General features: G+C 41.1%; 1 protein-coding gene across 1 annotated transcript in view; it reads left to right on the top strand.

Moving 5' to 3' along the window:
• Positions 1 to 26,735, top strand: part of LIMS1 (LIM zinc finger domain containing 1) — a 37,098-nt gene extending 10,363 nt beyond the window's left edge. The window contains exons 2-10 of the mRNA XM_054399098.1: positions 8,100 to 8,259; positions 15,592 to 15,658; positions 17,435 to 17,555; positions 18,375 to 18,524; positions 19,519 to 19,669; positions 20,163 to 20,255; positions 22,263 to 22,311; positions 25,215 to 25,290; positions 26,155 to 26,735. Of these exons, the coding sequence (XP_054255073.1) occupies positions 8,100 to 8,259; positions 15,592 to 15,658; positions 17,435 to 17,555; positions 18,375 to 18,524; positions 19,519 to 19,669; positions 20,163 to 20,255; positions 22,263 to 22,311; positions 25,215 to 25,290; positions 26,155 to 26,269 (982 nt within the window). The 3' untranslated portion in view covers positions 26,270 to 26,735. The remainder of the gene's footprint in view (positions 1 to 8,099; positions 8,260 to 15,591; positions 15,659 to 17,434; positions 17,556 to 18,374; positions 18,525 to 19,518; positions 19,670 to 20,162; positions 20,256 to 22,262; positions 22,312 to 25,214; positions 25,291 to 26,154) is intronic.
• Positions 26,736 to 27,268: the final 533 nt, after the last annotated feature.

The following is a 27,268-nucleotide window of genomic DNA, read 5'->3' as shown; positions in this document are numbered from 1 at the left end:
TGAAATGCTTCAGTGCAAATGCATTTTATATAACAACATATAATAACATTTCATACAGCAGCTTTTGCATTAGTGCAAATGCATTTTTAAATTTATTATTGAGTTGGAAGAGCTTGGATACAGTGTATTTGCCATAGTGAAGTATACATGCAATCAACTACACAGGGTGCAGATTTTTTAAATAACTGATTGTATGCTGTATCTTATGTAGCACAATTTTATTAGAGCTCTTGTGAGCGTCTCATATGTGATACTGTATCTTTTTGTTGTTTCAGTTTTCCTGCACAGGATCAAAAAAATAGTAGTGAGTTGGCTGTTTTAAAGAGTGCCAAATATCTATACACAGAAATAATTTCTTGTTTTACACAGAATGTGGCTAGTGTTCATAACCAGCAGGAAGAAAATAAAATATTTTTTTTAAAACTACTTAAACCAGGAAATTACTGTAGTTAAGTATTGCTTTCCTTTTCTATGAATTCTGTCAGTGATTTTTCACTGTACTTGCATGGCTGATAAATCATTGTGTGGGAAGGTATGCTTACCTGTTTATTTCAGTTATATTCATTTCCTTGTGAAGAGATGGAATGTGAGCCTTCTCTGTTTGTGGAGACCAAAGCATTTTTTGGACATGTTTGTACTGGAATAAATTTATACTGACGTATATGAAACATCTAGAGCTGCCTTTCTGTTTGCCCTGTTCAAACTCCCACCACATAAGCGTAATCGTACTTTTTGTGGTGAAGGTGGAAAGATGAAACTTTAAGGAGTACTCAGAATTCACCTGGGTTTTACCATAGTGGTTTCAAAATGGTTTTTGATCTTTTTTATTAGGAATAGAAGTTAGAGCAGTGCCTGGTGCATGTGAAAATCCTACCTGTGATGTGCATTTTTATTACAGAAAAGATTTATAGCTTCTTTCAGATTGCCTCAGGAGACCAGATTATTACATAAAGTATTTTATTGCTCAAGAGATAAACAGTTGCAGCAACCAGAACGCAAGAGTGTTTTTAATTTCAATTGAAAAAAAAAAGGTGCCAGAGGTCACTTACGGCTTTAAAAGGCTGGTGCAGAAATTGGTGCAAGGGCACTGCAAGTCCACACATATTTTGCAACAGAACTTCTGTTCTAGTTATTCTGTATTTTGCATGTAAGGACCATCACATAGCATCTGTGTTAAAATGAAATGACCCTTACCTACGTGGGAAGGGGAGGGATGCACTGTGATTACTTAATCCCCACCCAAATAACCCAGTGGGGCACGTGGCCTCCCGACAGTGCTGGTGATGCAGGGAAGTTTCACAGTGGCATGAGTAGGTTGCCAAGCAGCAGCTGCTTTTGCCAAGCACCTTGTTTGGAGTTGTGACCGCTCAGCACGTCTATTTGTGGCACAGAGCAAAACCCTCAGCGGGGTTGGCCATCCACTGAACCTTCTCTGTAAGAGTCCCCATCTGCCCCTGGCAGCCGCCAGTATGGGCAGCCAGATCTAGAAGCTCTCCAGAGAAAGCAGCCCGTGAGCAGGACGGCAGTCAGCCATCAGCAATGACAGAACAGCCTAGCTCATTTTGCTGTTGTTTTTCAAATCCCTTCCCTGTAGCCACAGTGGGACGCTTCCCCTCTCCCCCTGTCTCCTGACATTTACTTTAGAACCTTCCCCATTGTCAGTTTTGGCTTCTGATAAGATTCTTAGTGTGCCAAGAGGAGACTCTCTTCTTGTTTTCTACATACTTTTCCCAGATAAATACTCACCTTCTCCCTTTTCTCTTTATCACTGCTTCTTTAACAGGAGGCTGGTAGGTTTTGTTCCAGATTGCAGGGAATGCCCTTGGGAAGTTGCTGCTGCAAATCAGCAACCCCCTACACACTTCTCACTTCCATGGGTGGCTTAACCTCAGAGTAACCTAGAATTCCCTCATGAAAATGCCATATAATTTCAACAGCATATTTTAGATATTAGCAGCAGGTCTCCAGCAAAATGACAGAGAAGAGAAAGATGACCAGCTGCTCTGGATTTGCAGACAACCAAACCTTCATAGTAGAAACTGTGGTTTCTTCAATACCAGAAAGGAACTTTTTTTAACTCCTGCCAAGCTTCTTTCTTGCTTAACGGCAAACAAATGGGGAGCAATTCCAATAGGAGCAATGGCAATAGGCCTTGAGAAGCAAGCAGCTTCTACTTACAGCACATATGGCATCCCATTACCTTTTTCAAAAAGCCAGAAAAATTAAAAGTCTTTTTGGGTGGGCATCTTACTGCACTGATGTGCTTTGCTTTACAGCAGTGCAGAAGACAGCACAGTAGCAAGCTGAAGAAGCAAACAGCAGAAATGGGTTCCAGTCACCTGTAGATTTCAGGTCTGCAAGGACTGAAGTAGTCCACTGAGAGAAAGAAACTCTTCAGGGCTCTCTGCTTCACAACAGCAACCTTCTAGGACAATTGCCTGCAACATGGGATGAAAAAAATGAGGAAAAAGTGAGGAGATGGTCAGTGATAAGGGAAAAAGACAGACATGCACTAAAACTGAGTGAATCAGCATGGTTAGTCTATTGCAGTCAGTCGCCCTGGAGTTTTTCATACCCACAGAAGCTCAGCATTGACCTATGCAAGAAATGTTGGAGACCAGGGTGGATAAGAGCTGGCATCACTGTACCTGCATCTTCATTGGCAAACAGTGCTTGTTTTCACCACTGGTGCTCCAGTGGATGCAGAAGCATTTTCTTCTAGCACCGTTTCCTGCAACGGTGCTCTGGTAATATCATTGTGGCCTAGGGCTACAACCTGAACATTGCTTCATCTGGAGCTTGCTCCTTGACAGATAAAAATAGGGCTTGAGCTCCAGCCAAGATATGTCAGTGGCAAGGGTGAAGCCTTAGTCTGTTACAGCTTGTGACTCTGGGTGGCTCTGGTGCAAGACAAGTGAATAAGCAGGGTCATGCTGAGCCTTACCTACCACAACATCCTGTGGTGCTGGGGAATAGCTCACTGCCAAGGGGAGGTGAAGGAAAGACACCTGACCAAACTCATCCCACAAATTTGGCAGCAGCAGAAGCATAGTACTGTGCTGGCCAAGCTACATGAAGACAGCTACATGCGAGCCCCAGCCTGTGTGGAGAGTGATGTGTGTGCCACTGTACACTTACTGAGCAACCTACCCCAACTAGTGTTGAGAGCTATGGTCCAAAACCATCATAAAGCAGCCCCTCTGCAGTAGGTCCTAGTAAGGTGAAAGCACACTAAGTAGTAGCAGCCTTGACTGGACTTTCTGTCATATCCTTTGTCAACTTCTAGTCCTAGTTTCTCTCTTGTTCCCTGTGTCTCCTTCCTGTCCTGCTCTGCTTTCTTATGCCCTCTCGCAGACTAGCAGATTCTTCAGATACTGTGGTGCCCTGTGTCAAAAGCACAAAGTGCGTGAGGTTTGTTGGTTGCTAAAGAGGCTGAATTAGTTCCACACAAAAGATAGTTGGGACAGAAGATTCCCAAAAGCCTGCTTTGTTGTGAGTTACAAATTGCTGGAATCTGAGTGTCCCGCATCTGCTGCAAGTGTCTGACCCTGTCTTCCCTAGTAAGCACTGCACAACAGGGTTTTTTAATAGAATGAAACCATGAAATAATTGCAACATTAGGAGAGCATTCTGTGGTGAAAGAATGATTCGTTTTCATTCTTTCTGCCTGGTCTTACTCTCAGTTCCCTACTATCCAGTCATTACTGATTCAAGTCATTACTCCAGTAGGTGTTTCTGGGTTAGATAATTGTTCTAAATGTAGCACATCACTGGAAATCAAGATTAGTTTTTCCTCTTTCGTGTACTATCCATTATAGCATACCTGACAATTTGCTTAATGGCTTGTGAAGCACAACAGAAACCAATCTATCTGTACCTACACCTTCTCTGAAGTACTGACAGGAAGAAAGATGCCTATAGCTGAATCAGCACATATGACTTAGAAGACAAAAGTGAAACATTAAAGGCCATTTTTACAATGTAATTAATATCCCATGGCATTAAAGCAGTATTTACCTAATGACAGAATTCTTCTCTTCATGCTTTCCACTGCTGGTTTGTCCATGATAAAATATTGTTGGAATCTGCCTGCAACCCCCCTCAGCAGAAAGTAGCAGCGGACAAGCTTTGCTCACAGAGGCTACCCACACCACAGATGCCCTGGGTAGCTTCTATCAGCAGCAAAGCCCCTTTCCAGCATCAGAGTTTGCATGAGGGCCTGGCAAGGGAATGTGCTCCTCCACTCACAGCCAGCGTCAGTAAATCACAGCATGACAGGCTCACCGCCCCACCACTGAACTTTTAACTTGAAGTTCTAGCAGGGCGCTGAGTAGCTTGGGCTACATGACACTGAGCTGTGAAAGTAAATCACTTCACTGGGAACAAGGGGAAGTCCAGCATATTGTTTTGCAGACTTTGCCTACAGCTTCTTTGCGCAGCATAAGCATAGAATATATACACCTGGGAAAGGAATTTTAGAGAGATGGACTTCCAGCGCAGAGTCCACCCTTATCCCATCCCGGAGGATGAAGAAGTTGCACACAAAGTTGCTCCTGATGCTCACAACTCTACAGAAAATGAAGATGAGAAACCAGTGTCAAAATTGCAGCGTAGGCACAGTGACGTAAAGCTCTACAAAGAGTTTTGTGATTTTTATGCGAGATTGTAAGTTCATTCTGTTCAGCTGTGGGATGTAACTGTGGTGACATTATTGATGTGTTGTACATACGTATTTTATTATCTGAGCTCTGGGCAGGCTGTGCAAGCTGTTGTCTAATGCAACCTTTGCCACTCTTCTGCTTGATACATTGTCAGTTGTAATCCACTAAAATTTGAGCTGTTACTTTAAACTTCACCCTTCATTTCATCAGCAATTTTTATCAGCAGTTGACATGGGGCTGGAATTTTCGGGGAATCTCTGACTGTGGGTTGTTTACCTGTTATTTTGGGAAAGGGATAAACTAATGCAGAAGTATTATATACATCACTCTACATACATGATGTTTTTCAAAGTGAATTACCTTTGCATACTGGGGAGGAAAGCTTTATGTTTTCATTTGCTTTTGAACTTCAATGTTTTTGCTTGGATTGTACTTTAGGTTTTTCTGCACTGAACATCCTCAATGCTTGAGAACTTTTGAGGTGATGATGAAAGATCCTACTTTCTGTTGTGATTATTCTTCATTTAGATTAGTAAGGAAGACAGGTGAAGTGCCTGATGTTTTCCTCCACAAGAAGCATACACAATTTCTGGAGACCATCAGAAAGCTAGCGAACCATAGTTTATATGTCTAATCACCACAGTTTGTCTGTAAGTTTGTCTGTTATGTATAGGATAGACCAACCTCCATCTGATCGTGTGAAATTTGCAGCTTTTTCACCAAGAGGGCAGTGAATATTTGACCAGCAGTTACTGTTTCCCTTTTCTAGAGAGATCTTTAAAGAGAGAGGAAGACACACACAAAAAAAAAAAAAAAAGGCAGCTAATAATAACTGGTCAGATGTGACCTTGCATAGAGCTCTTCTGTGAGACAGTGTAAGAAATAAATAAAGCACATTCCATTTTGAACCACGTGCTAGGTGTTTGCTTGCTCCCTGTGCAAGGAATGAATTAAATTCCTATTGAACCTGTTGGTTGGAGCCAAGAGATCTTATTCCCTTGAGGGCAAAGACTTGGCATCTTGCAGTGGACTGAGGGCTTTGCACTTACAGGCACAGCATGATAGCTATATCAAAATGTGTGCATGTGTGTTTGAAATAATGTCAGTTGTTTAATAAGCTTCCAGATAGATGTTTGAGTTGGGTTTGTCAGATTATTGTTGGATTTGTCAAGATTATCATGAAACTAGACCATTGTCCTGTATTTGCCGTATTAGGAAAGAGAGGTGACCCTGAAAGACAGTCTAGATATGAGTAAGAACTTGTTTGCAAAGGAAAAATCAAGGGAACCCTTTTTTGGCCTTAACTGAAACACAGCTGTACTGTCTTCTGCAGATGTGAACACGGTAGTAGAGTAGCTAATTCCTCTGGTATTTTGCAGCTACTGCATTGTCATTTTATGGTCACATGTCTTTGAGAAGCAACTGAGGTTGCTATCAGCGTTTTTTGGGGTTTGGTTTTTTTTGTTTTTTTTTTTTTTTTTGCAACCCTGGCATGGGTTTGCCAACTTGTGTAGGCCTGTGTGTAAGTCACAGTGGGCAGATGGAGCATTTGCATCTCCCCCTTGGCCCTGGACCAGCACTGGCAGAGTATTTGTTGAGCTCCCTGAGATGAACCCTAACAAACCAACTAAAAATCCCATGACTTGAAAGTCAGTTTGTAAAATGGTTTCAAGGTATGCATGGCTTCAAGCCATCATGGATTTAGGAGGGGCAGGTCCTGCCTCACCAACCTGATCTCCTTCTATGATCCGGTGACCTGCCTGGTGGATGTGAGGAAGGCTGTGGATGTAGTCTACCTGGACTTCAGCAAGGCCATTGACACCATCCCCCATAGCAAACTCCTGGCCAAGCTGTCAGCCTGTGGCTTGCTCTGTGCTGGGTTAGGAACTGGCTGGAGGACCATGCCCAGAGAGTGGTGGTGAATGGTGCCACTGCCAGTTGGCAGTCAGTCACTAGTGGTGTCCCCCTGGGATCAGTGCTGGGCCCCATCCTGTTAAATATCTTTATTGATGATCTGGATGAGGGAATTGAGTCCATCATCAGTAAATTTGCAGATGACACCAAGCTGGGGGCAGGTGTTGATCTGTTAGAGAGTAGGAGGGCTCTGCAGAGGGACCTTGACAGGCTGGACAGATGGGCAAAGTCCAACGGCACGAGATTTAACACATCTAAGTGCCAGGTTCTACACTTTGGTCACAACAACCCCATGCAGTGCTGCAGGCTGGGGACAGAGTGGCTTGAGAGCAGCCAGGCAGAAAGGGTTACCTGGGGGTGCTGGTTGACAGCTGAACATGAGCCAGCAGTGTGCCCAGGTGGCCAAGAAGGCCAATGGCATCCTGGCCTGTATCAGGAATAATGTGGCCAGCAGGAGCAGGGAAGTCACTCTGCAATGAGGCTGGTGAGGGGTCTGGAGCACAAACCCTATGAGGAGCAGCTGAGGGAGCTGGGGTTGTTTAGCCTGGAGAAGAGGAGGCTCAGGGGAGACCTTATTGCCATCTACAACTACCTGAAGGGAGGTTGTAGCCAGGTGGGGGTCAGGCTCTTCTCCCAGGCAACCAGCAACAGAACAAGAGGACACAGTCTCAAGCTGCGCCAAGGCTCGATCTTAGTTCTTCACAGAGATCGCCCATTGGAATGGGCTGCCCAGGGAGATAGGGAGGTCAGGGTCCCTGGAGGTGTTTAAGAAGAGACTGGATGAAGTACTTAGTGCCAGGTTTAGTTGGTTAGTTAGGGTTGGACTTCATGATGCTCTTGGAGGTCTCTTCCAACCTGGCTGATTCTGTGAAATTCCATATGCAAAGCTTATATAAGGAATAATTGTTTATCTGATATGGTTTTCAGTAATATCTTCCAGATTAGATACTGTACACTCTTTCATATAGCTTATTTAGAAATTTTGAACCAATACTGTTACATATATGTGTGTGTGTGTGTGTGTGTGAATTAGGAATTATTTTGGGATTAGCATTTTTGTTTTCCTGTGTGATGCCAGTCCTTAAATACTGTTAATATTTGCCCATGTTTTCTGTAATTACAGTGTATTTTGTCAGTTTTATAGTAATTCTTTGAATTGCCTGCCTTTATTTACCATAAATCATGAGAAAATCAGCCTACAAATGTATCTGTTTTAACATTTCTGTGGGTTTTTTTGTTTGGTTGGGGGTGTTTTGCTTTTGTTTGTTTTTTATTAATAGTTATTGGTGTGCATTGCAGGGATTTTGTTCTAAACCATTTGGGAGCAGGGGAAATGGCAGTTTTATTTCTGAGTGGTTGCCACAAATCATTAACTCCACTGGAAAAGGTATATTGAGCAGCCTAGCATTAGGCTGATGCAGTTGGCTTTGAGGAAAAAAAAACAGGGGGGGAAAAAAAAAGAGGCCCCAAACCAGTAATGTTGCCTATATGGGTTAATTTTCTTTCTCTTTTTTTTTCATGCAGCAACATGGCAAACGCACTTGCAAATGCCATCTGTGAGCGCTGCAGGGGTGGCTTTGCCCCTGATGAGAAAATTGTCAACAGCAATGGTGAGCTGTACCATGAACAGTGCTTCGTCTGTGCCCAGTGCTTTCAGCAGTTTCCTGAAGGGCTCTTCTATGAGGTAAGCAGGGCAGAGCACCTGTCTCACCCCCAGCCTTTGCCTTGTGCCTTCATTCCCATACCAGAAGTGGCTCTGGACAGACTGATAGATCAGAAAGTCCTGTGAGAAGAACTAGGCTACAAAAGGATCTGCCCAGCAGAAAGAGAAAAAAGGAGCTGCAATTCTGTGCTAATTTGGAGGACACCAGTGTATACAACCTTATTTAAATGTGTAGCCTAAAGTTATCAGAACCAAGAAAAAAAGTGCTGGAGATTTCTTTCTTGGTGTAGATTCTTTTCCTTTGAAATCTGAAAAGCAGAGAAGTCATACTTCTTGGAGAACAAGCATAGAATCATTCAGGTTGGAAAAGACCCTTGAAATCATCAGGTCCCCAGCATTAACCCTACTCTACTAAGTTCATGACTAAACCATGTTGCTGATCCTGCTAAACTATATTCCCTCATATACAGAGAAACCCAAGCACTCTGCAGTCCATAGGTTTATTGCCAAGTTCAGTGAGGTTCATAGAGATGACCTGTAAGTCAGCATGCTGAGGTCAATGTATATGAAGAACCCAAACCAGATGGGGCCTGTGTGTAGGTTAGCTCTAGGTTTAACAAATGGAAACATTCAAAATCAGCACTTCTTACATTCTTTCAAGGGCCAATTCCCCACTCTGACTCGTATTTGTTATTTCTAGGTAGATTGTACTCAGCTCAGGTGAGTATTTTGATATTGGTGTCATTTTCTTTTGCCTTCTCATATCTTGAAGATACAGGTGTCTGAAACACAAAGTGACTTTAGTGAAAGCTTTTGACTAGTTCATAACTGGAGCAGGGTAGATTTAGGTTGGACATAAGGAGGAAGTTCTTTACAGTGAGAGAGGTAAAATACTGAAACAAGTTGGATGTGGTTGAGGCAATGTCCCTGAAGACATTCAGTATCAGACTTAATGTGGTCCTGGGCAGGCTGATTTAGTTGGAGGGGTCCCTGTTCGCTGCAGGGGAGTTGGACAAGATGACATTTGAGGGTCTCTTCCAACCCAATGCACTCTGTGAATATGTGAAGTTATTGGTGTAAGGAAGGGTAGATGATATGAGAATGGGGATTAGTGTCTGAGAGATAAGGTCCTGCCCAAGTAGTTTGTAATACAACTTAGAGCAGTAGATACAGGATTTATGCCATACTGTGATCAGAAAAGGCAGGTAAGCAGTATGTTAAAAGCACAATGCTGTGCTTTCACATGCACAACAGTTTTATTTCCACAGTACTGTTTCTAATTTTACAGAGCCATGCTATGTGATGAGGAGAGGCTGAGGGAGGAGTGTGGAGTGGAAAAGAGATGGGCAAAGGGGATTCCTGGGGTTTGCTTACTCTCACCTTGTTTGAGGATCAAAAGCCGTCTCAGTGCTGTAGGAACAATGTTGCACAGATTGTGGTAAATGAGCTGCTGGTATTCCTTAAGACATCAAAAGGTGAGCTGCAAGGCAGTAGCAATTAAATAAAACCAAACCAAACAAAAATCCCTTAGACACACATTGCATTACAATTGTTAATATATACTGAGCTGCTGCCTGCTTGCAGGCATGGTAAGGAGTCCATCTTGATGTGCTTAAGACCTAAGGCAAACTTAGAGTGATACGCATGTTTTAAAACTAAAGGATTTATAATTGTGTTAATAAAACTCTTAAAACAATACAAAGTATTTTTCTCTAAATAATGAGTACTTTATTCATCCTTGTTCAGTCTCAAAAAACAGTGAGAGGTTCCAGGGACCTTTTTTAGAAAGCTGAGTGGCCCTTTGTTAATGATAAAATTTTGAGAAATCCTGCTCTAGAGAGTCTGTCTCTCCAAGGAGATGGACAAGGACCACAATGGAAAGTCAGTCTTACTTTTACACCTAGTCTGGGAGTATTACAACTTCTCTGCTGGTCATGGGTGGCGATACCTGGATCTCTTAGGCAGGGGCAAGTATCCTGGTGGTGTTTAGATATATTGGATGTAGGCATTTTGCTTCCTGCTGCTACTTTGTTAACATTCATGTTCCTTATGGTTGGGATTTGACCATTCTCTGACTGCAAAGCAATGTTCCCTGTTACAGAGAGTCAGGGGTGAGTGTCCATAGATTGTCCAGGGAATTAAAATATTTTGGTTGCTAGGGTTTTTTTCAGGCTAGCTAGGGATTTTATTCTTGAGAAATGTTAGATAGAAAGTGGAAAGTTTCAGTTAAGAGTAGACACTTTTTGCCACTGCTACTGCAGAGGTGAAAGAATTGTGATGAGTTTTAAATGAATACATAAAGGCTTGAAGTTCACATCACCCTTCTGCCCCTAGTCGTTCAGTGTCCACCACAAGATCTTGCAATTTCTCTCCACACCAGCAAGTCTATCTTCTGGTGCTGAAGAGGGAGGTACTTTTTGGTCTGTTTAAGCCCTCTGAGAGCCTTTAGATGATGGCTTTTCAATCTTACCCAGTCTTCCTCCCCCATCTATACTGGTGTGTTATGGGTATCTTCTAGAAAGTGGAGAGGTCAGTGAATATCCATACTGTCCCAGTCCTTGTGCCTTTGAGGTTGTTTCAGCTTGGAAATCTTCAGCAGGGCCTTCTCCTCTGTCTCTGCAGCCTTTAGAGTGTCCATGCGCATCCTGTGCTGCCAAAAAGACTCTCACTTAGCACTGAAGTGACCAGTGAGATGATTACAGTGGAAACCTGAACATGTTTCCTGGTGGTGCTGCTCAGGGAGAAGGGCAGATAAGGGCACAGCTTGCTCTTCTTTCATTCAGCACCTTGGTACTAGAGATGAGAATGTACTGGGTGACAGTGTTTGGAGGAAAAAGAGGGACAGCCCTAAGCAGCAAGAGGGTGGGCTGAGGTTGGTCAGTGCTCAGGAGATGGCTGACAGTGCTCTGAGGACTTGAGATGATCTGTATCACTGTCAAGACATAGTGACTGGGTAAGACTGGCTTAATGCACTCTTTGAGAAGATGGATGTGTTTGGGGGTGTGGCCAGGTAAGATGTTTCTCTGAGCAGGTTCCCTGTGGGCAAGCATTGTTGGTTGCCCGGCATGAGTTTGTTTGTTCTGTGTCTAGTTTAGCTAAGCTGGTGTTTCCTGGGACATGATTTCCAGCTCTTAGCAATCAAGAAATAAAATACTGCTCTCCTGCCTGGTGCAAGCCTTACAGAGTTCCCCATTAGTCATTAAGCTGCTTATCATGTTTGCTGTTACACACTGCTACGATAAGCTTTGCGCCTGTGTTCCGTGGATGGGGGTTGTACTGGTCAGGCTGCTGTTGGTCACCTGCTCCACAGGATGAGTCTCTGGGCTGTCTGCAGGGACTCTGATCAGCACAGTTTGCTGTTGTCTGGCGCTACAGCCAAGCTGCTTGCAGCACAAGCAGTGCCACGCAGGAGCAATGCCCACTAGTCCTCGGGAGGTGATATGAGAAATGACAAATACAGATTCGTGACAAGCTAGAACTGGCCTTATTGCATACAGGTGTAAGCGAGAGCTGTGTGCCTAACGTTGCATGGGAACTGTGGGCTTAGGACCTGCTCAGGTACACTTGTGTGCTGTTTGCTCCGCATCGCCAGTGCACCGTGTTTTCTGATGCACTCAACCTAAACAGAAATTAGCACAAGCTAATTGCTGTCAGATGTGAAGTGGTCTGGTCAATGTGGCCTTGTGGCCAAGAAGGCTCATGGTCTCCTGGGGTGCATCAAGAAAAATGTGTCCAGCAGGTCTAGGGAGGTCCTTCTCCCCCCTAATCTGCCCTGGTGAGACCACACCTGGACTATTGTGTCCAGTTTTGGGCTCCTCAATTCAAGAGAGACAGGGATCTGCCTGACTCCAGTGTGGAGCCACAAGGATGATTAGGGGACTTGAGCATCTCCCCTGTGAAGAGAGACTGTGAGACCTGGGGCTGTTTAGTCTTGAGAAGAGAAGACTGAGAGGGAAGCCGATCATTGTCTATAAATATCTGAGGGGTGGGTGTCAAGTGGATGGGGGCACTATCTTTTTGGTGGTGTGCACTAATAAGACGAGGAACAGTGTATACAAACTTGAACATAGAAGATTTCACCTCAACATGAGGAGAAACTTCTTTATGGTGAGGGTGGTGGAGCACTGGAACAAGCTGCCCAGGGGGGTTGTGGAGTCTCCTCCTCTGGAGACTTTCAAAACCCACCTGGATGCATTCCTGTGCAGACTACCCTAAGTGATCCTGCTTTGGCAGGGGGGTTGGACTCAATATCTCTGGAGGTCTCTTCCAACCTCTAAGATTCTGTGATTCCAGTCTTATTTACTCCACTGCCTAGAAGCAGTGTATTCCATAGAGCTGCTGTTGCAGAATCTTACAACCTGTTGTAAAACAGTCCTATACTAACAGCAGAACATCTGGCTTAAAGGAGAGCTTCTATGGCAGTGCATTCAGAGGGACAGGTAATCAGACCACTATGATCAGTCAGTGGGCATTTCCTCCAACCCATGTCAGTCTTGGGTCCAAGAATGGCTCTTCCTTACAAGAGGTTGCTTATGTCTCCTACTGGGTAATGTGGGCACCTTACCTTCAAACAGGAGGTTTGGAGAGCTGAATCCTACCCCAGGTCCAGCTGTTCATTAAGAGCCTCTATCTAGTGTTTTCAGAAAAAGCCCAACCTGCTCTGCGCTGTGCTGAGGTGGAGGAGGTGGAAGGGCTTTGAGAGGTGGATAGAGTCATAGAATCATTTAGGTTGGGAAAGACCTTTAATCCAACCATTAACCCAGCACCAAGAAGTCCACCACTAAATTACGTCCCTAAGCACCACACTATACGTCTTTTAAATACCTCCAGGGATGGTGACTCTACCGCTTGCTCAGGCAGCCTTTTCCAATGATTAAGCACTCTTTCAGTGAAGAAATTTGACCTAATACCCAGTTGAAATCTCCTCTGGCAAATTTGAGGCTGTTTCTGTCATCTTACCACTCATTGGGAGAAGAGACTGACCATCTCTCTGCAACCTCCTTTCACATAGTTGTAGAGAGTAAGAAGATCTCTCCTGAGCCTTTTCTGCAGAATGGAGAACTTTAGTTCCCTCAGCCGCTTCTCATAAGCCTTGTGCTTTAGACCCTTCACCAACTTCATTGCCCTTCTTTGGACATGCTCCAGCCACTCAATTTCACCATGTATACATACAGTAAAATCCTATGGACTACTTAGAGGAATTATAATTGGGGCATCTGTATCACAGTTTGTAGTAGTAATAGTATCATTTCATTATAAGAATAAAACAAAATGGAATAGCATGTGACATTTCCCCCTTAATAAGAGGGAGTTCCTTTCACTTTGTTTTTTTCCCTAAGATGTTTGTAATAACCTATAGGAAGACTAAAGGAAGGTGCTGCTGCAATGTACTTGTCAGATTTGTTTCTAATTCAGTTACACCTTGAGTGTTTTCTTAAAATGGGTTTCAACAGAAACTATCTTAGGGGAATGGTCTTTAAAGTCTCATGTTTCATGCATGTCATTTCACTAAGTCAGCTAAAAACCTGGAGGTTATGTCATGGTGACATGTTCTATGCAAAGCTACTTAACTCATGGACCTCCAGCACACAACAGACAAATGATCTGGCTTTTAGAATAAGTGCTGTGGGATTTGTTGCAGATACTCTCTGATGGATGAACTGCTGGCTCATCCAACAGAGGCAGCACAAATGAGCGGTTGATGATGTAAACAAGACTGAACGGTAACCAACCTGCCTGATGCAAACCAGAGGGGAAGAAAACCTGTTTAATCCACTCAAATGAACATGTGGTGGCTCTGAAATCCAGGCAAACCCAAGCATCTCCCATTGGAACACCTCTTTACCCAAAACAGGAAGCTTTCAGGTTGTGTTTTGTTGGTTTGGGTTTTTTTGTTTGTTTGTTTGTTTCTGGTTTTGTTTGATTGCTTTGTTTTGTTTTGTTTAAAAAGGATTGTATCTGACAGGAAGCAAGCACAATTCACAACAAAACAGTAATTTCTCTCAATTACTTCTTTTTTCTTTTAAGCTCCAATTAAAAAAGTAATCTGTTTTAGTGTATTACACTGGAAACACACTTAATAATCTGCTAGCATACTTCTGAAAGAGTCTGATTATTGAGCACGTCTTTCTATTCCTAGTAGATGCAGCTGAGGTTGGGTACAGGAATTAAGTTTCTATTCTCAAAGTGACTTCCAGAGTGTTACATTAGATCCCCATCCTACTACTGGCTCTGTATATTGTGCAAGTAATTGTTGTATTTGTATTTATTCCTTGGTATTTCATGGTATAAAACAGGTAATCTTGAAGCACTTCGCTATATCATCTGTCCATGCACCAAACTTAGTTTGTGAGTAATATTTTATACTATTTGATTTGTTTTTTCTTGGACCCAGTAAAAGGAGTGGGGTTTCCTGCTGTCTCGCTTTCTCCACTGTTTTAAACTGAGACATTCAAATTCAAACATTTTATAGCATACCTAATATTGTCTATCTGGTTTTGACATGCTAGTTAGCATTTGTGCCTAGTAATGGTGTGCCTGAAGGTATCTAATATTTCCCATTGCTTCAGGACATACTCACCTACATGTTTATACAAATTTTTTTGCTAAGGTGCTAATGCAGTGCTGTAGAACTTTTATTCCATAGGTTTTTCTATGTGAGCTTGAACTGCAGCTGAACTTCTCTAAGTTGCCAGAAAATTCATATCCAAATGCAAATCCCTTAAGATGGGTTCCCTGTTTCATCTACTCACTGTAGTGATCTTTGTTCCTTAAAAGCTGTATTTGACACTCTTGAGGATCTTTTCCAACGTAAATGGTTCTATGATTCCATGGAATAAGCATCACAAAGAGAAGCTGCATTTCCCCTAATGTTTTGGTAGTATTGCTCCATAAATTGTAAAGATTTCTGTCCCTTGGTGTTCTTCCTGGCCTCCTACATACTTCCTCCGGCATGCTGGGTCATTCTTACAGGAAGTGTAGAGTGGAGATTATATGGGCTCAGGGAAACTGCTTCCTCCCAGGAAAGTTTTTTTGTTAGCTAATTTCCTATCCAGAATTCTCTCAACTGCATCAGAGTTTCAGTGGTCTGACAAAGTTCAGGCATCTGTTGTGATGTAAATAGGTGACAGAAAATACCTTGGACTCTCTGCAGCATTAGCAAAAGGGTGTGCTATTCGTGCTACTTGCTAACTTGTAACTGAATTAAGGTGGGTGAATTTAATGCCTAGCACAGTCTGCTTTGTTTTCGTGCAGCTACCTAATTGCATCTGGAAACAAACTGGTGTGTTACAGCATTCATGTTGAAGGCATACTCCTCATCCTTCTAACAATCAGATTTTTTTCCTTTTGCAGTTTGAAGGGAGGAAGTACTGTGAACATGACTTTCAAATGCTTTTTGCCCCATGCTGCCATCAATGTGGTAAGTTTTACACTGAGATGAAACACTTCACACTGATCACAAATGGGAACACCAGTGGGAGGAAGATGTGAAACCCTTGTGTATGTTCTCTGTGAGGTAGCCATTTGCAGCTGAACATCTGAACATTGAGAATGAAGGAGACTTCAGAGAATTTTCCTAAATGTCATCACACAATAAGATTTTTTGATGTAAATTTAGCTGTTGATGCAGTGATCCCAAGAGCAGACCATTTACGAGCTCCTGATTAGATACATCATTCATGACTCTTGATTATATATATATCTATACACTTGCATGTCCTCATATTTGGCCTTCTCATGCAGTCGAAACCCTGCAACAAGTCTTTGCCATCCCTTTTAACTATTGTAACCCACCTGCGCTGCCCTGCTCTACAGAAGCAGGGACAGTCTTCATCACCTGGTGTTACAATCAAATGACAGTCCCCTGTTGTATTTTTGAAACAAATACCTTTAAAGCTTCAAGATTTGGTATCTACATAACACTGAGGGCTGCTTTTTATTTTTTCACTGTTGATGTAAATGCTTGTATGTCTGCTGCACTGTAACCATTTGCATACCCCCTATCCCCTGCCTGTGTATGACACATTGTGCTTGGGCAGGGCTGTGAAGTCATTACTTGACTATTGCCTAAACTGGTTTGGAAGTTCTTGTGCTTCTGTGGCACCTTGGCAATGTGCTATGACTTTCACTTATCTCAGCGAGGCTTTTCCCGATGTGAAAGGAGGGTTTCAACACCAAGGGAGAGGATAGCAGATGTTATGGGTCTTCAAATTAAAAGCTGCAGATTTGAACAAGCAGGGAAAGGGAAAGAAATAAGTTGGTTGCAATTTCTGAGGAGCTATGCTACCTGTCTCCAGATTTCCCCTGTCCAGCTGGCACAGCTCCCACTTATCCTGCCCTGGTTCCTTGTAGCACCAGCTCCCTTAAAAACTCAGCAAACTGACTAGGCTTTGTCACTACTTGTATCTAGTAAGCACAGCCAAAATCAATGGGAGTTGTTGACAGCAACGAGGCCTCAAGCATTCCTGACATTTCTGAAGTCCATCAGGTTTTGTTCTTGAAAAGCTATGACTTAATAGGAATGCCACAGAGTCGAATGCTGGATGTTCTTGTCCACATCAATTACCTGCCTGAGTGCTCCCCTTTGGCAGCTGTTGGAGTTGTATGTTCTCCAAAGCAAGCTGAGCTCTTAACATATTTTAGGCAGAGCCTTTGCATGGCTCAGGGGCCTTGGCTGTAGTGCCCACATAGAGAATGACTTAATCACGTGTGGTGGACATGGCTGCACTGCCTGTGCTGTACAGGCTCAGTTCCATTGCACACAGTACAGAGCCCCTTCAAGGCAGAGCAGAAACCATTACTATGTACATAACAAGTTAAAATTATGTTCAAGAAAAGAAGCAGAAAAATGATTAGAATGTAAGAAAGAACTCCATATATTTCTTAACAGCTTGAAAACAGATGAAAAAGGGAAGGAATTTTAAGAGAGTCTTTGCAGAGAGAAAATAGATTGTGCATATAGAAGGGCTTACATGTAAAGAACAGAAAGTCCTCACTGAGCAAGGATGTTTTCTTCTGACTTATACCAAAATTTCTCCATCAACCCCAAATTTCTGGAGTTTATAACCAGAACTGTGATACTGAAAGCAATGTATCCTACCAGATTTGGCAGGGGAGGAATGATGATGCCATTGTAGTGATTTGCTTCTAACTATGCCTAGAATGGTATTTTACATACTGGTGCTGTTTCTTATAGGTGAGTTCATTATTGGTCGTGTTATTAAAGCTATGAACAACAGCTGGCATCCTGAGTGCTTCTGCTGTGATATTTGTCAACAAGTATTGGCCGATATTGGATTTGTCAAGAATGCTGGCAGGTAGATCTTCAACCTTCCTCTGCTAACTGTTCATGAATAAAATTAACTCTAAGGGGAACTGAGAAGTTTTGGTTCCTGAAGCTTTCCAGCTTAGGTGGAGCAACTGAAACATCTTATGTGGGGAAATGGTCTAAGCATGCATCACAGAACTAAGAATGCATGCATTAAAATATATATTTAAAATATTAACAGTTTATCTACTTCAACACCATATTTCGTGGCAAACGTTCTCTACTCCATGACATTTTCATTCCTAACAAAAGAAAACATTCAGATACAGAAGCATTATCTTTATTCTTTTAAATGGATTTTTTTTATTTTCTTTTTCCAATGTGGGTTTCCAGTTTTGGTCTGGTTTAAGTTCAGTGGGATCCTTCACAGAGTAGGATATTTTTACCAGCTGTGATCAGAAGTATGTTTACAACTGGATTCTATGGCATTGGCTTCATATGTATAATATCATATGCAGAGTTATCTACAGAATTAGGACCTGCGTCCTCATCCAGTTTCCAATCTAAATTGTTAAGATTTTGAGAGTAAGCCATTCAGCATTGAGAATCTGTAGCAAACTTGTCTTTTTGTGTTTCAACACATCTTGAACTCAGATAAGCTGAAGAAATTATATCCCTGTGGTGACAGAAAATAAAATTATCAGCCTGCCCCTTTTTAACTTGGTTTGCATAGCAAGGAAATTGTTTTACAGACTATTTCCCTCTAGAAAGGGCTGATTTAAATGAAATTTCAATAGATTTTTGTTTATATTTTGCACTGTAGTACCTGGTATTAGTACTTACCTCTTTTTTTTTAATGCTGTTTCAGACATCTCTGCCGTCCTTGCCATAACAGGGAAAAAGCCAGAGGCCTGGGAAAGTACATTTGCCAGAAGTGCCATGCCATTATTGATGAACAGCCTCTTATATTCAAAAATGATCCTTATCATCCTGATCATTTCAACTGTGCAAACTGCGGGTAACTTGAGTTCTGCAAAGGAAAACAGGAAAATGCAGGGGTTATTTGCTTCATCAATTTACATCCTAAAGTGAAAGCCTGTCGAGTATAACTGGGATGAGCAGAGGGGTTTGGGTGCTTTGTAGCCAGATGTGTGTTACTGCTTTTGGGATAGAAGAGTTGGACCTTGAGTTCAAACAAGGCTGACCTATCAGACCGTAAAGAGAGACTGGACTCTGCAGGATGAGGTGGTACCTTACAAAATATGAGGTATGGACAGAGGTAACGGTCTCTGTAGCAGCAAAATGATAGTTTATTGTTCTGCTGAAAGAGGAAGTAAAGTAGTCCTCTTTGGCTGCTTGAGTTACTATCTTGTCAGAATTATTTTAGTTGAGCGGCTCACGAACTTTGGTGTCTCCTTTTAAAACCTATCTTTTTCTTACCATTTTATCAGCTTCTGCAACTGCAATGCACAAAGCTGCACATTTCTACATCCTGCTCTGATGCACAGACCATGGAGCATTGTAGAATATAGCACAGATTATTAGTTATTTATTTCTAGAGCAAAAGCAGCCACCATTTCAGTGCTACAACGAAGTCTGATCTGAATATACCTAGATGGAGAGGACTACATTTACTTCCAGTTACAGTTACACAAATCTAAAATAAACTGGTGATAAGAGTGCCAAAATGTAAACCAAATATGTCTACAGCTTGCACAAATGGATTTGTGACACATAACCAGGATAAGTAATGACAATAGCTCAGGAGCTATTTTCAGAGAGACTTAGTGCATCTTTCTTATCAGTCTCTTCTTAGTTTACTGTGATTAGTCTTGAATTACGTTGTATTTGATGCTGCTGCAGTAATGTACAAATTACTGTCCAAATATATGTACAAATTATGGTCCAAATATAATTTCTAAATCAAACGCTAATTTTTTTTTCTTTTAAGAAACTCTCAAGAGTTGACATTGTCCTTTATTCATACTTCCAATTCATTAACTTTTGAACAGGAAGGAACTTACTGCTGATGCTCGTGAGTTGAAGGGAGAATTATATTGCTTGCCTTGCCATGACAAAATGGGTGTCCCTATCTGTGGGGCATGTAGAAGACCAATTGAAGGCCGTGTGGTGAATGCTATGGGCAAACAATGGCATGTGGAGGTAAACATCAGATTATATATATTCTCTTTTACAAACATAAACACTGACATACTTACCTGTGATTACCATATTTTAAGGCTATGTACAAGATTTACTTCTACATCTTCCATTTCAATTAGAAAGATAAACTTTATCCCTTTTGTTGCTTTGAAAATATCCTCCAGAAAAGGCTTTCTTCTCAAGAGTGTAATGATAGTGCACATTATTTAGTATCTCTTTGTACTATTCATTAATAACATATGACAGTTACTTTGCTTGATTTTTTTTTAATTTTTTGGGGCATAACTTTTGGATTGAAATGTTGACAACATTAAAAGGAACACTATTTCAGTGGTCAAAATTTAGAAACAAAAACCTTCAACTCTCCTTTTCCAGATTACACAGCTAACTCAGCAGATTTCAGTCATGTTCAATACTTGCCTTGGTTGGTTTACTCTTTGGAAGAAATACCATTACTTCCATTTTTTTTTAAAGTATGTTATTTTGTTTGTAGCATTTTGTTTGTGCAAAATGTGAAAAGCCATTCCTGGGTCATCGTCATTACGAGAGAAAAGGCTTGGCATATTGTGAAACCCACTACAATCAGGTAAGGTTGTGCATTTTTTAAAATTATGTTAATTGGTAAACTCATGTATTGGTTTTACAGATAGAGCTGGAAAACTATGGACATTCTTTTATTTTCTTGTTGGCACCTCTGGGTGTAATACCAACTAGCCAATGTGGTGTTGCAATTAATTTATGTAGGTTTCTCTGTGCATGAGCATACATGGTACTGAGAAAGAAAACTGCAGGTCTAGGGAAGTTCTTCTACCTCTCTGCTCTGCCCTGGTGAGACCACACCTGCAATACTGTGTCCAGTTTTGGGCTCCCCAGTTCAAGAGAGACAGAGACTTGCTGGAGAGAATGCAACAGAGAGCCATGAGGATGATTAGGGGACTTGAGCATCTCCCCTATGAAGAGAGACTGAGATCCCTGGGGCTATGTAGTCTGGAGAAGAGAAGACTGAGAGGGGATCTGATCAATGTCTATAAATATCTGAGGGGTGGGTGTCAAATGGAGGGGGCCAGGCTCTTTTCAGTGGTTCACAGTGATAAGACAAGGAACAATGGGTTCAAATTTGAACATGGAAGATTTCACCTCAACATGAGGAGAAACTTCTTTACAGTGAGGGTGACAGAGCACTGGAACAGGCTCCCCAGAAGGGTTGTGGAGTCTCCTTCTCTGGAGACTTTCAAAACCCACCTGGATGCATTCCTGTACGGACTATCCTAAGTGATCCTGCTCTGGCAGGGTGGTTGGACCTGATGATCTCTTGAGGTCCCTTTCAACCTCTGATACACTGTGATTCTGTGATATTTCATAAAAGCTATCCAGGGCAATCAGTACTGAGTTATTCTTCAAGCCTAGTGGTACTTAGGTACAGCTGTTACGAGCCTTTATGTATCTGTGACATCAGAGCAGCAAATCACACCCAGTCTTTCCCGAGAAACTAAAGAAGATGGCCACTCAGTAGCTGTGGTTTAAGATGAAGACCTAGTGAGTAATGTGGTTTTCCCTCCAGCTGCTTCTCTAAGATGACTGTTAGCATACACGGCATCACCCAGCTCATGCAGTTTGGTTGCTGAAGACTTGAGAACTAAATTTGTCAGATGACACCACCTAGTGACCACTTGAATTTATATAGGAGTTACACACCATGGTACCATCTTTCTCCAGACTGCCTCGATTTAGTCCAGTGCTATGATATATGGACCTTTGGTACTGGAAAGCTGTCTTGTGTTGTGTCAACATCCACCTCCTAGCTTATAGAAATACAAGAGTAGGGGTTACATTTGGGAGTTGTAAGGCATGTGCTAATTACAGGTATTGTCTTAATTTATCAGTGATAAAGGGCAGATGGTTGAAATGTTGGTGGCATACTTGCAGACAAATTCCGTGACAGTAGTAGTAATAGTGTTGCACCCATGATGTGGTGAGTACATATACCAGACAAGAGCTGTATGTAGAGTGAATATCTTTTACTGTTAACTACTACAGCTAGAATAAACATGAAATTATGACCACTTCTTAATTGTTATATTGTGGGCAAATGTTAAGACTGGAAATAGAAGAAATAATGTTTGGCCTAAATGTTCTTCCTTTTTTTAAAATCTAATTTTATTTTATTTTATTTAATAAAAATAACACTTTCTTACACTTTTTGCCAGAAACATTAATACATTGTTCTAGTCATGCATTTAAGTCCAAATGTTGAACTGGCTGGTTAGTAACAATGAGTGGGTGGTGCCAACTGCTGTATTTTAAGTGTTCAGGATTAGAGAAATGTTTAAAACAAAGTAAAACTTCATTTACAGAGGATCAAACAGATGTAAGAAAATGTTTTAATCTTTAATATTACAAAGATTTTTTTGTGATGAGAACATGCAGAATGTACTTGGAAAACTAAACCAGACTTGCCAGCACTCTCTTTATTTGACTGAAATAAGTAGAAAAGCTATTTTGCCTATCAGCTGAAATATAGTTATTTTGTTAGTTTGAGAAGTTACCCTCAAATTATTACATTAAAAATTAATTATTTATCTTTCCTCTTCAGCTATTTGGTGATGTTTGTTTCCATTGCAACCGTGTGATTGAAGGAGATGGTAAGTACTTGCCTCTTTCCTTACTGTTCCTTTCTGATGGAAGCTCTTTGGAAGGGGAAGCAAGAGGAAAGCAGCCTTTCCACCCCCTGTAGAATCCTTGATTGTTTTCATTAAAAAAAAAACACAAACCAAAAACATTCTCTTGATCAGAAATTTGTTTAGTGCTGATTATTCTGAGATCAAATGGTAAAAAAATTTCACAGCATGTGTTTCATGATGATAGGAGACTACCCAGTGGCTTAAGAGAACAGTGGTCAACTGCAAACCTTAGTGACATGCAAATAGCATGTCACTAGCAGATACACAGAAGTGACTTCCTGCCTCATCAGCTTCAAAAAAGAATACATGCAAGGGTGAGAATGACCCTTAGGCATCTCATCAAATGAATTTGTGAATCATGAACCAAACTTGAAAAAGTGTTTACATATGAAAGACCTGGGTGGACACTAAGGGATTTTTAAAAAATGCCTAGTTCCCATGATGTCAGTTTGGTTTCTATTTACCTGTCTGTCTGTCTATCTATCTATCTATCTATCTATCTATCTATCTATCTATCTATCTATCTATCTATCTATCTATGTCTTTTGAAAATACAGGCTGAGGATCAATGGACCAAGGTCAGTTGTATGAGGTTTAACAAGGCCAAGTACCAGATCCTGCACTTCAGTCTTAACAACCCCATGCAACACTACAGGCTTGGGGAAGAGTGGTTTGAAAGCTGCTCAGTAGCGAAAGACCTGGGGGTGCTGGTTGAACATGAGCCAGCAGTATGCTCAGGTAGCCAAGAAGTCTAACAGCATCCTGGCCTGTATCAGGAATAGTGTGGCCAGACGGAGTAGGGAAGTGATTGTGCCCCTGTACTCAGTACTGGTGAGGCCACACCTCACTACAAGAAGGGCATTGAGGTGCTGGAATGTGTCCAGAGAAGGGCAATGAAGCTGGTGAAGTGCCTGGTGAACAAATCTAATGAGGAATGGCTGAGGGAACTGGGATTGTTTAGTCTGGAGGAGGCTGAGAGGAGACCTTATTTCTCTCTACAACAAAGGACACTGTAATGCAATGGGGGCTTGAGGTGAGGAGAAAGTTCTTCACAGAAAGTGATCTGCCATTGGAATGTGCTGCCCAGGGAGGTGGTGGAGTCACTGTCCCTGGAGGTGTTCAAAAAAGGATCGGATGTGGCACTTGAAACCATGGTTAACTTAGTCATGAGGTGCTGGGTGATAGGTTGGACTTGATGATCTCTGAGGGCTTTTCCAACCTTGTTGATTCTATTCTATGATTCTATTCTATGATTCTATGGATTCTCCCAAATAACTAGCAACAGGATGAGAGGAAATAGCTTCAAGTTGTGCCAGGGGAAGTTTGGATTGGATATAATATAAAATTTCTTCACTGAAAGAGTGGTTGGGTATTGGAACAGGCTGCCCAGGGAGGTGTTGGAGTTCCCATCCCCAGAGGTGTTCAAAAAACATGTAGACATGTCACTCTGGAATGTGTTTTGAGGGCCTATATGCTATTATACCAATGTTAGCCTCACCTAAGCCAAAGCCATTAGCAAAGCAGGAGGAAACCTCTAGTGTGTAAAAAAGGACATAAACTACTTTATAGTCATGTAACTATAGGGTGAGACGTACATTCCAGAGATGTGCCTTCCCCATATTTTCTGAACTGGACAATACCTAAAGAATGACAATCCAAAATGCTTTAGAGGAAACAGTGGCTTCCTCTTCCATAAAATCCTACTAGAATGAGCTGAGCTGGAACTTGAGGTGAATGAATAAATTCAGCCTTCTCTGATAACTACATCTCTGTATAATTCTAACCTTTCACCATATAATCGAACACCCATATTGTATGTTTTGGTCTCCAAACTGAACAGAATATAGTGTAATGTAGTAATTTATTTATTTTCAACTTATGTCTTCAGTTACATTTCCTCTTTCATCTCTGCACACAGATTAGATGCTGCTGTTACAAATTTTGAGTATCCAATATTGTTCTGTCTGGTGAAACAAACATCAGTGGCAGCAGTTTTTCAGTGGGGTGTCTGACCGTATTGCAGTTTGCTTGGGAGCAAAGGCTTTCATCTGACCAGTACTATTTCAGCATCTGTGGAAGTGCTTGCTCCATAATGCAGGGAAAAAGCTTTGCATGACAACGCTCTGTTTCTTGTTGACAAATTATTGTATTTTATGAGAAAAACCACTGTCTTCTAACTTAGATTAAGAAGAGAGGTAAATTTTGTCAGGGAAAAGTGGGAAGGTATATTGAAAAAGAGGACAAACAGGAAACAGATTCAGATACAGAACAAAAAGAAAATAGTTACCTTCTCTCTGAAGCAACGAATAAAAATATATCAAATTACTTGTGATCAAGTAATGTATCCCACAAATCCATATTTTTTTTTTCACCTTGGTAGTGCTGATTTACCAGCAGTGTCTTGCCTGATGGATTCAAATGATTTTCTTGGGCTGGGCAAGTGCTAGTGTTGATGCCACTGCAAGTCTGAACTGGATCCCAGACATGAAACCAAATGAAAGCATAAACACAATTTTACTGGATTGCTCTTCAGCTGAAAGAAATTCCTGATTAAGTTGGAAACACTACCTCATAGAACAGTTGCCTGAGGTCAGCATGCTATGAAAAGAGGAGAAAGCAAGAAACAGGAGGCAGCAATAGATAAACTCATCTTGCCTCAGAGACAGCTTTAGCAATGTTCCAGTCCTGCTACACTACACTCATATGTGCCTTTTTAGTCTTCCAGTATTATTGTTACCATTGTGATAGAAGAATCAAATGACTGTTCTTCATGCCTCATGAACTTCTGAACTTAACATTTTTTGTAATAACTTTTTTGTTGTTTAGTAACACTAATAATTTCTGGTTTTTTTCCATCACCCCAGTTGTGTCTGCTCTGAATAAAGCATGGTGTGTGAACTGCTTCGCTTGTTCAACCTGCAACACTAAGTTAACGCTCAAGTAAGTGCATTGATGTGTGATGCCTTCAAAACTTAACAGTGGTTATCTTCAAAGTGTAGCTGTTGCTGTAACTGTTACAGCAGTTTGGAACTGGACAATACCTAAAGAATGACAATCCAAAACACTTAAAACACATAAAAGCAGCATTGAGAAAATACGTGTGTCTTTCTTCCTGTTGTTCCACTTAATATAACTTTCAACTGTCTGTTTAGGTCTTCCTTCCTTAGGTCTTCTTAACTCTTTTCCTTTTCTGTCCTTGATTTTTTCTATGTTTAACTCTAAAGGGATAAGTTTGTTGAAATTGACCTAAAACCTGTCTGCAAACACTGTTATGAGAAAATGCCAGATGAATTTAAGCGACGACTTGCCAAACGGGAACGTGAAGCAAAGGATAAAGAGAAGCAGAAAAAGAAAAAAGCAATCTGTCTGTAAAGTTTTTTTCCTTCTTGCCACCACCTCTGCTCCTTTCTTCTTTGGTCAGTGCTAAGGATGCTTTTCTTTTAAATTCTTGCATGAATTTAAGGCAATCAAAACTAAAATATTTTTCACACAGCTGCACCTTGAAATATTAATTCATTATTCTATTATCTTTTGGTTTAGTCTGTTTAGCTCTACAGTTAGATTTGAAAGGCTTTTTAGGTGGCGTGGTTAATAAAGTTGGACATTCCAGTAAAAGGTCCATAGCTTAGGGCACTGTAATAATTACTGTCTACAGTGTATAACTTTGCAAAAGTAACTTCATATATAAGTTACAGTTGTAATTTTTTGCCTGTGCACATTTAATAGGGTATTTCTTTAAAATTCTTTTTCACTGTTTCTGCTGCTAAAATTTTGTCTGGTTTTTATTTGTTTTTTTTTTTTTAGGAATAAATTTGTTGAGTTCGATATGAAGCCTGTCTGCAAAAAGTGCTATGAGAAGTTTCCTCTGGAGCTGAAGAAAAGACTGAAGAAACTAGCTGAAACTTTGGGAAGGAAGTAAAGACTTCATCTGTTCTCCACTACCTTTGTGAAAATCTTACATATATTACTTGGCTAGGGTTGGGGAGGCTGCAATCAGACAACAAATGATGTATGCCTTCTGTCAAATTGAAGTATCTTAAGGTTCTCTATTCTCTGTAAGTGTATGTTTAACTTTTGATAAATAGACCATACTTCCAAACTAAACACCAGCTCCCCTGAAAGACGTCACTGATACTGCAGTTGAACTGATGCAGGTGACCTATTCTGCACTCATCTCTCTTGAGTTTTACAAAGAGGAAACTTGCTTGTGAATACCTGTGAAAACAAACTGTGCAAATGTGTTCAGCTATAGGGGCATGCATTGCCATTTACATTAATGAACGTATTAACCTTCATGTTATGCATGCACATAAAACTTGCCCTAGTCAAGGGACTTGGACAAAAAAACAACATACTTTGCCTCATGGAAAAAAATTCATGCTTGGATTTTTTGCCAGGTCATCTCATTAAGGAGCCTTGTTTCACATGGTTTGAAAAGTTTCAGATCTCTAAGTAGAGTCAGTGCATAAATTACCTACTTCTGATAGATTATGCTTACATGATGAATCATTGCACACTAGCATGAAATACCTACATAAAATATGTATTCCTGATGCAAGAAATGAGCATACTCAGAACTACTTGAATTTCGCTATGTAACACATTAACTTTTATATATGCTTTTGCAATCTATTTACTTTTTGTGCCTTACTCTGCTGGACCATACATAACAGTGTTCTGTTATATATATAGATACATATGTAGTTTTATTTTTTATTTCATATTTTTATGCTGAAACTAAATGCAATGCAAAAGTTAACATACTTTGCCTTAACTATACAGGATGTGAGAAGTGTTTTGTTTCAAATGTAAAACACCTGAGCTTAAAATTTATCTTCTAGACTTCCTTAGTTTTCAGAACAATACTAAAAATGAGTAGTTCAGTTAACTAGCAATATTACTTTTACACCTATAAGTG

This window comes from Indicator indicator, chromosome 1 (genome assembly GCF_027791375.1).
Source record: "Indicator indicator isolate 239-I01 chromosome 1, UM_Iind_1.1, whole genome shotgun sequence".
Taxonomy (NCBI): Eukaryota; Metazoa; Chordata; class Aves; order Piciformes; family Indicatoridae; genus Indicator; species Indicator indicator.
This window is presented reverse-complemented; position numbering and strand designations above follow the sequence as displayed.